At 35.5% G+C, this 10,326-nt stretch overlaps 1 protein-coding gene across 3 annotated transcripts; it reads right to left on the reverse strand.

The window, feature by feature from the left end:
- Positions 1–1,847: 1,847 nt before the first annotated feature.
- On the reverse strand, positions 1,848–4,546 carry LOC149190832 (uncharacterized). Of its 3 annotated transcripts, none has more exons than XM_089412280.1 (7): positions 3,982–4,546; positions 3,301–3,898; positions 2,987–3,118; positions 2,814–2,885; positions 2,598–2,663; positions 2,409–2,456; positions 1,848–2,317 (listed from the first exon to the last, which is right to left on the reverse strand). In XM_089412280.1, exons 1-7 carry the CDS (start codon positions 4,158–4,160, stop codon positions 2,174–2,176), a joined length of 1,239 nt encoding a protein of 412 aa, XP_089268406.1. In that variant the 5' UTR covers positions 4,161–4,546; the 3' UTR covers positions 1,848–2,173. The 3 variants fall into 3 exon arrangements, with proteins under 3 accessions (XP_089268406.1, XP_089268405.1, XP_089268404.1); XM_089412279.1 differs by having other exon boundaries at positions 2,987–3,115; positions 3,301–3,901; positions 3,982–4,543; XM_089412278.1 differs by having other exon boundaries at positions 3,301–3,901; positions 3,982–4,539.
- Between the last annotated feature and the right edge of the window lie 5,780 nt (positions 4,547–10,326).

Raw genomic sequence — 10,326 nt, forward strand, 5'->3', positions numbered from 1 at the left:
ATAGAAGAAATAGAATCCAAAATACCCAAATGTTAGGAAGACAAGATATCATATTAACACGTTCTATTATTTGTAGTTGAGACCAACTAGACTTTACAATAATATATTCCAATTTATAGTGCTCATGAATAATCTTCCAATTGAACCTACCTACAACCTTGCATTATTATATTTTTACTAAAAAAATCACAAAATTTGCTACAAACATAACAAAATTATAAAATCAACAACCAATTTTAGTGTAACACATTAACTATTACATAGGTTGATCCTAAATGCAAACCAAAAAAATTTAGAAACCATATACAATATGGTATCTATGATTTTGTTTTCAACGCATAAACATTGAAATATTTATGTTCTTAAGTTAAAAGGCAAAAGCATAAAACCACTAATAACAATTAAGTTATAAATAATTAAATAAAACAACACAAATCATGGAACTATAAATATGTATCTGAGGTATAACTTTATTATGATATTTTTTTCATTATAATAAGGCAAACTAACCCTCATTGTACTCCAACTTCCAAACTACAAAATTTCCAAACTACTTTCAAGTTCCAAACTATGAATTTTCTAGAAATTGTAACTTTTTAATTAAGCCAAGATTCTTATTCAACAATCTAGTAGCCCCTATAAAATAAAAAATAAAATTAAAAATTATGTTTTAGATACAAATATAATGTCGAGTATAATTAAAAAAATGAATATGTTACAGTAATTAGAAAAAAAAGTATGAATCATATGTTTAAATCTTATATTTTTCAAAAATATTTCAACAAGAGATTTAAATAAACTATTTGAAGATCTATATTAACTAATTTATGTGGATATCAACTTCATATATATCTATATATAGAAAAAAAATTATTGTTAAAATTTTTATTTGGTCCTCTATATACTCCATAAGTACAATTTAAACAATGAAAAATAACATTGTATTTTACACTTCAAAAAAATTTACACTTGAAGAAATTTGATCCCTCTCAAATCAAATTAAATCCATACTTAAAATCAATCTATACTAATTTATATTACATACACAAACCACACACATCTATTTAAAAGATTAAAACCTATTTAAAAAATAAAAACCTAAATCATAATTAAAAATAATTTCCCATACTTTATAATTAAAATCATAATTACAATAAATTATACCTGTTAATCATATTATATACACAAACCACACACCTATATACACAAACCACACACCTCCATTCCAAAGATTTAAAACTTAAAACTTCAATTAAAACTTTTCAATGCTTTATTTTTATATATATTATAATATATACACAAACCACACACCTCCGTTCAAAAGATCTAAAATCTAAAACTTAAATTATAATATTTAAAACCTAAAACTTCAATTAATAACTTCCAATGCTTTATATATATATATATATATATATATATTAATTTCCAATGCTTTATTTTTATATATATAATTAATATATATAATTAGAAACATAATTACAATAAATTAAGTCACATCCCAAGCCAAAATAATCATCTAAAGTCATAAGTTTGTGAAGAATAAAATTTCAAAGGAATATGTGGTTATATTTGTTTAAATTAAATTATAAATAAATTCAACTTTATCCAGTCATTGAAATTGTCCGGTGCTCCAGGCATCTACTGTCAATTTTACATGAAAATGTAATTTTCCCATATATATTGAAAGAAAAATTAAAGACACATATTTCAGAATGAATGGTCGAAGTTATTTTGTGAATATTTTGTCTCATATCATATTAATGGCGAACGAACAATTTTTTAATGTTCATATATATATATATAACGTGTGTTTAACAAACTTGGAAAAGGATATGAAGGCTTCCGAGTCTGTAAAAGATCATCGCATCTCTGGTTCAAGGCGCCTCTCATTTATCACTATATCGAAACCAACCAGTTTACAGTCACATTCATTGCATCGTGCAAGAAAATTCATGGGTTAAATCCCGCAAAGTTTTCTCATGAGTGCGTATATCAATCAAAATAAATTCACAGCAGCTTTAGTTTGAACTGAAGATCGATCCCTGTATTCAGTTTCTGGTGGTCTTCAATTCAGTTTCTGTTTTATACAAATGGGGCTTGGCCTTTATCTGTTTTTCTGGTTGCAAAATTGTTCCCATCCAAAAACACGAACAAATTTCCAGATGCGTTGTATTCATAGTCTCGTGCCGCCCCCAATTCCGGACGCCCAAAAATCAGCACCGTTATTGTTGGTGACGTGCTGCGTAGAGGATAGGGGCATCAAGCATAACCCTCGGCTGCGAAGGTCGCATTTGGCTGAATCGTCCCCTCGTCCTTCCTGTTCCAGAAAGATCCATCATACGACCAAGTTTACATTAAAATTTCAAGAATGGCGGAAATTAGATGCGGCATTAGGTTATGAAACGTACTGAATTTCGGCCTGCAGGGATGCCTTTCAGATATGGCGTGCTCAGTACCTGCAACAATGAATCTACTGAGAAATGAACAGTTGCCGCGTAACCTTGAAAACAAGAACTTCTAATTGAGGAAATGTCCTGTTCTGGAACAAATTATAAACTGTGGAAACTTGAAGATTTAGAGGAAATATTAAAATTTACCTGGACCTGATCTTGAAGAAACCTAATGTATCCTATGGCTTCAAGAAGTACTGACGCCGTGTCCGTCTGTCATTAAATTTAAAATTTCCAGAGGGAACAGCCTTATTACTTCATAAAAACAGAGGGAACAGCCTTACGACTTTATAAAAACAGCATTTAGAGGGAACAGCCTTACTACTTTATAAAAACAGCATTTAGAACTAAACGAGCATTAACCTTTCCGAAAGGCGAGACAAGCTGCTGCAGCGCTGTGATTCGTTCCCCGAGCTTTTCTTTCTTTACATTCACCTGCATGAACCAGCAATTTTTTTTCAAACGGAGATCTTTTTTCAAGAACTGCTGTTGAAATTGATAAAAGTGCTAAATTTTAAAAGAACTTTGAAGCTCACCTTTAATGAAACGTCTGAGGTTCGAGTTCTCTTGCAAGCAGCATTCCCAGGGCCAGCATTATCGTCGCTTTGTATTACAGAACTCGTTCTCTTTTTCTCTGAGGCCGCATCTTCGGTTTCCTCCGGTGGCTTCTGAATCAGAAAGAATTCCCCAATAGTAAAAGATAACAAGAAACCAGCAGTTAAAGATTACGTTTCCTACAGAAAAAAGAAATTGAAGGTCTGCATTCTTCTTAGTTATCGTATTATTAGTTTGTCATTTTCGCTTTACTTTTTCATTTTTACTTGTCTGGTTAAAAATCCATGGAACTTACAGCAGATTTTCGGTGGAGATTATCACTGAAAAGGACGGATGAAGACTCATTGACAGCGTCGGCCGAAAGTTGATGTTGATCGGAACTTCTATGAACTTCGGGCTTACGGCAGAAAGATGTAAGGTCCGCGCGCTGAAAAGGAGGTTTCAAAGAATTAACCTTGCTCGAGGTCTTACTCGAACTTGTTATCTCCTGCATTTTAACAACGGCCGAGCCGTTTACAGGCATTAAAGAATCTGACGAAAATGCTTGAGCATTCGTATAACACTTCCCACTTAATTCCTGAGTGCGAGCGTTGATAAGTCTCAGAAATTCCTCTTCGTTGAACGCTCGGTGATTAAAATTGTCCATGACACCGTTTGCTGGAGGTGTCATGTTGGGGTAGGACGGCGCAGGCGTAGGCCAAGCAATATCCGTCCCACTTGTTGCCGCCACGCCATTGCTCAACCGTTCCATCGTTGGAATCGCGTTCTCATAGAGATTATGAGGCCTCTGAAAGCTAGCCGGGTTAAACTGGCAGAACATTTGACTGCGGGCGTCCTTTAGGTCCGCTTCAACCGACCTTCGGCCGCTGCTCTGCAAATCCTCGATAGAACCGCTTCTGTAACACGAAAAGAGAAACATTTATTTACATTTTGTCAGTAAACACAAGAAGAATTTGAAATAAATTACACTACTTACGCCTTGGCACTGCTCCAATGGCTATGGCGTCCTGGAGAATTCGGCGAGGTTTCTATAGCCAAAGAACAATCCGGCCAAGTCCTCATATCCGACTGAGAAACCCCGCGATTTTCGGATGCCCGGTACCGCTTCGTCCAGCTTTCGCGAGAACACGGCTGCAAAGGGGCTGCATTCTGCATATTATCAGCACCTGCAAAAACGCTTGCCAGACTGCCCTACAAAGACTCGATCAGGGTTACTCTGGGCTTAGGGTTGCTTTTTAAAAGGGCCGCGTTCGTTTTCAGCTCTGTACTCGACATTCGGATTCTCTGATACGCAAACTGCCGGTTGTTCAAGACACCCTTGCCAACCAGATATTCGACGGCTGTCAGGCATCTAAACGCCAAAACTATTCATTAAATTCTTCTTTAGCAGGCTATTCGTCTTTTTTACAGTTTCAGAGTAAAAACAAAAGGAAAAAGGCCTCTTTGTGTTTCGATCCACCGACCTTTTGACTTCGCCGCAGTTGAAAATAACATTGAAACCGCCCCGGATAAGGACGGAAAGGCATCGGGGCAGGAATCCTGAGAGCTTCCACAAACAAACACGGAATCAAACAAGAGAACCCTCGCTCCGGGTTAAACAGGGCCGTTGGCCAGAACCCGAGATTCCACGTGCAGGAACGACGGCCGAGCAATCAGGTTCCTTGTTCCCCATCATGGCATTGCATGCATGGGGTCAGTGGGAGCGGGGCATCCCGATTCCCGCATCCTTCCACCGACGAACGATGCTGGGCATGTATGGTGGGCATCGGAGATGACAGCGGGCAGCTGGCAGATCAGAGCTGGCCCGCCTCCGTGTGCCGAGTGCGAGGAATCCGGTCATGGCGGCGCACAGGTAGAGGCAGAGCTCGTTGGGGGTCTTTTCCTCTTCTGTGGGAACGCACGGTGAAGATGAAATTAGCTATAAGGGTAGCCAATCATTTTTTGGTTTTTCTAAATTTTGTGGGAAAATTGGAATTTTTGGATAAAGTTGTTGACATTGAATGAATGAATGATTTTTTTTTTAATGAAGTATACCTGATTTAGTAGTCTAAGGGACCACTCACTGTAACTTAATCTTTATTCAGATTTTTTTCTATTCTGATTTTGTTGTTATGGATTTTGAATAAGAATTTGGTTTTTTTGTGAAGTTCTGTTTGCTCAAAAAGATCACTTAGACTGTTTACATTTAAACTGTTATCAAATTGACAACTATTTGACAATTGTTTTACAACCATTAACAATTTTTTTGACAACTATTATATTTATGATTGAATTTCATCACATTTTTCTATGAAGAAACTGTTAATCATGATTAACAATAAACCATTTCAATATACATGCTGCACATGTAATGATACACATGTTAATCTAGATCCTGTAACACACTCCACGGTCACCGCGAGGTTACAAGTAAGCGTTTTCTGTGCTGGACGATTCGATGGCGCCCCGCAAGACGACGTTAACCGCGACAGCCCGGGCAGGAGGTGGAAGCGTAAAAGTCCGAGGGCATCGCAATCGCACGTACAAAGAAGCGCGTGGGGCCCGGAGACGCCGGCGCTAGACGACGCAGCCCGCGCAATTATGAAGCTATCACGTGCCGCGGCCGGCTGTCAGAGGGAGCGGATGAGAACGGGATCTCCGGTAAAGGAACCTTCTAGGAGGGAGGCCGATTAGGCGGGACCCTGGGGTTCGAATCCGATCCTCATCTGCCAGCTCAGCATGTTCCGTGGCAGATTGCACAACGTCCACCCCGTGGCCTACCGAGTTCCTCCTACGTTGGAGACAGCGCCTTCGGATAAACACGCCGACGATCTTTTGGTTGTGAATCGCCGGTCGCGACTGCTGGTAGGTCCCATACGGTTGGGGCACGTGGCGTAAGTACGCCACCGGCATTGACCGGTCGTCTGTCTGTTGCTCTCCAGTCAAACTCATGCCAGCTTCATCCCTCAAGCAACGACAAGAGCAAACGTACGACCGAGTCACGTTCGTCGAATTCTTGTTCAACAGAAACATCGCGGGTACAGGCATTTTAGTCAACTGATTGTTGTAATGTGTTACGAGACTCCATTAAACAAATGAGCGGTGGAGGCGACAGTATAACGTTTGGCGTTTTCGCAATGGGCTGAGAGCGTATGGAGTATTATGATTCGCGATTCTCCCACCGTTTAATAAAAGAAATTGTCGTCGCTGCCCGCGGGGCTCTTCTCCCCTACAGGATCTGCTTGGAATGAGCGCTTTTTGGGCTTCAGTTTCTTCAAACCTTACCCCCCTTGGATTCCATAAATCGATTGCAGGTACCCTCTGGTCAAAGTTACCTTACGACAAATATAATAACCAAAGTCCCCACTCGTCATTTCCTAATAGTTAAAAAAAAACAGGAGAAGAAAGAAGAGAGTTAGGACTCTTCCTCTCCTCGCAGTATTTAAATGCAGGATTGCCCATTTACTTATTCTGTAAACTCCACAAGCCCTAGGAATCACATGTGCAGGAAATGCCTTGTTATCTACTCAACTTCGTAAAATGGACGACTTAGAAAGGAGGGAACAGACTTGTACTCACAGATCAATTCCTACACCAACCATGACATCAGAGGCCTCTCGAATTGATAGATCAAGTCCGACCACCTTGACTTTCTCCTCGCTTGGGGATATAAAATATTGCTTAGCCATCATGATATCTGGATCCATAAACAATAGAGAACACAAGTTGCTTTCATTAGGTTGTAATGCCATAAAGAAATCACTAACCGTGAGGTGGTTCAATCCACATGTTTGACATAAAATGGAATAACTAAAGCGAAACCTATGATGGTGTTTGGTTGCAAGTTCAATAGTTGCTTCATGAACTATTCTCGCTTCTTTACTAAGTAATAGCAGCATAGTTTTAATTTATATATAATCTTTGCCAATGATTTTCATATGATTCATTGATAATGTTACACGTTAACCTTACTGTGTATTTAGTTTTATAAAATATCCCGTGCTAGAAATCATGCCCCACCTTGGGCTTCGCCTCTAAGTCTCGTTGGCCTCTTAACCCTTAGAAATCATAATCATGATTCATAATTTTATCCAATATCTAATATCTAGATTCGTGCATATCTTTGTGTTGATATATATATATAAACGGTTTACATAGAGATCAAAATGACCAAGATTTGGTAAGAGGCTGAGATTATGCCATTTCCGGAATAAATTTCTAACCTGATAATTTCTTATTGGACATCACACAGATCCCATCTGTTTTCTTTTATGAGTCTATAGTTACGGTATTTCAACATCCTATATATATATATGCGTATTATTAGCTTCACATGTTAATATTTTTTTGAAACTATCTGAAATACACAAATGTTAGATCACTTTATGCTAATCGGGCTGTTTATTGGGATACTTTTTTGTATGAAAGACAACATAGCAAATAGCACCGACCGTCTATTTCTATAGTGCTGCTATTTGGATTCTCTGAGATGAAGAATATGTAATTACAAATTTTGAATAAATATATTGTTTTTTTATCCGAAAAAAATATATATAAATGGTTTGAAAAATAGATTTTATATTTTATATTAAAATGCGAGGTCTTCAAATACAATAAAGAAAGTTATGTAGATATTCTGGTAGTTAGTTTTTGGGATAATCTATTTAACAAAGGGTTTGTCAACAAAGTCGGGAGAGTTTATTGTAAGGTTTTATAGGAAAAGAACCCAATGCATCTACTAAATAAAAAATATCTGTTCCATAAACTATCTTTAACCTCATAGACATTAAAATATATAGTTGAATGTAATAATAAAGGCCTTAGCTTCTTAACGTCTTTTTATTAAATAAATTATAACAAAAACTTATTGTAAAGTATTTACTTGTTTATCGATCTTTTAAAACTCCACATTCTAAAATAAACTAATTTTCTATTTGGTTTAAAGCTCCACATTCTAAAATAAAATGGTTTTCTATCTGGTTTGTGTAGAAGTTCAATCCTTTTTCCCTAACTTATTTTAACCTTTTCCAATGTCCATGGTGAAAGTTTTCTCAAAATATATCTCTCAAGTTACTTCACTATATTATATAAACCAGTGAAGATCGGAGCTCGAATAGATATTTTTAACTGCTTAAGGAGGGCTTAACTGCTTAAGGATGGCTCGGCTGGGTGCCCCGACCGAACGATCAGCAATCGGAACGGAGGTACGTTGGACCATTCAACCCTTCCATGTCTTTCTGCGGAGGTATCGAGGGATCATGGATCTTATTCATTCATAAGGAAGGGGATCCAAAAAAAAAAATTGGATCACCCAATTTCAATCTATGTCAAAGGAATAACGGGTCAGAGCTTTTGAAATGCTCACATATAACTTTTTATAAAATAATATATATGTTTGAATAAAATAATATATATGTTTGAAGATCGAGATGTATTGATTTGCCGTAGTCTATAAATTATATTTTTTTGTTTTGAAAAAATTCAGTAAGGATTTTTGTAAATTTAATTAAAAGCTATCAAATTTCATAATTTTAGGTGTTTTATATGTTTTTGATGGTGCTGAATTTATTTCCACCATCAAAAACATGATTCAAACACTGCATCTACAAGATTTTTTGAACTTTTTGTGCCCTGATTCCGGCCACTTTTGACCGTCCAAACAATTTCTCCACCTCCAACTCCAACTCCATTGATTTCATGTTGAGTCAAAGTTCTCACCTGCTTTAAAGGAGAAATTACAAAACCATCCTATAGGAAAGATTAGAATATGATTAATACAAAATTATATACGAGAAGAAAGATTAAAAGAAATTGAATATGGTTAATACAAAATTATATATGAGAAGAAATATTAAAAAAGATTACAATATGCTTAATACAAAATTATATATATAGGAAAGATTAGAATATGGTTAATACAAAAGTATATACGAGAAGAAAGATTAAAAGAAATTAGAATATGGTTAATACAAAATTATATATGAGAAGAAAGATTAAAGAAGATTAGAATATGGTTAATACAAAATTATATATGAGAAGAAAGATTAAAATATGAATAACAAGTAAGATTTTATTAATTTGGATAATTGTAATTGTTTTATTTTCGCAATGAAAATGATTTTATTATTAATTGTTTTTTATTTCAATTTAAGGTGGATGAGAATATGTTGTTCTTTATTTTTTATTTTTTTAATTGGCGGCCTAGATTGATTCTGAAGCAAATATGCTCAGCATATGCTTAGTCTTAATGCTTATTGGCTTTGTTAGGTTGTATTGACTTTTCATAAATTTTAAAAATTAGATTCATGTCAAGTGGCTCCCCACCCAACAATTTACTAGATTTGAGATTATTCCAATTCTAATAAGTGATAAGTTCCTCATTATTTATAACATTCATTTATATAAGCAAATTTTATTTAGCAAAATGATCCATTACTTTTTAATAAAATTAAAAAATTAGATTCCTGCCAAGTGGCTTCCCGCTCACCAATTTCCTAGGGATTTGAGATTATTTCAATTTCAATTCTAATAAGTCCCTCCATGATAAGTTCCTCATTATTATTTATAACATTCATTTATATATAAGCAAAGCAAATTTTATTTAGCAAAATGGTCCATTTTACAATAAGATGTGTAATTCTTTTTTTTTATCAAGTTAAAGTTGACCCATAACCTTTTTATACATGGTTAATTAGGTAAATGTGTACATTGGTAAGACATTCTTCCTGTTGCAATAGTTTTTTTGTTATGTTTATGGAATTCGGCTATATCAACCACATTAATATTTTTAATGTGGTTGTACTAGTTTACTTATATGTAAAAAGGTTTTTCCAAGAAGAGAAAGGGAAAGTAAGAATTATACCTTTTCAATATTCCATGGGATGAGTTGATAGGATTTAGAAAGGAGGGTTTTTTTATTAAATGTTTTATTTTGCTAAATTAGGTGAAACATTTCACTAATGTGTGGAAGGTGTTTTTGTAAAATGAAATACTTTTATATACAACACTTATCTTTCTCATTTCCTAGGAAAAGAATTGCAAACTAATTCTCCATTCCCTACTTCCCAAAAAAATACACTAGCAATTGCACCAGATGTTGCAAAGGAAACGTCATGACGCAGTAGCATATGGAAGAACATAGATGAAGAGAGATATGATATGTTATGCAATCTAGATGTTGTCTAGTTTAAAACTATTTCCTTGGGCCATTTACCACTTCTTGTGGTTTCCCACTCCAAGCCGCTTATGCTTATAATGCTTGTCTTGACTTTAACGAAGCACTTCAAAAAAACCTTTTGAAAGTAATCATTTTCAAGCATGCATAATTGCATAAGAGTTGTGC

This window comes from Pinus tabuliformis, chromosome 3_1 (assembly GCF_031772625.1).
Source record: "Pinus tabuliformis cultivar Carrire ecotype Pingquan chromosome 3_1, CPIR1, whole genome shotgun sequence".
NCBI classification, from domain to species: domain Eukaryota; kingdom Viridiplantae; phylum Streptophyta; class Pinopsida; order Pinales; family Pinaceae; genus Pinus; species Pinus tabuliformis.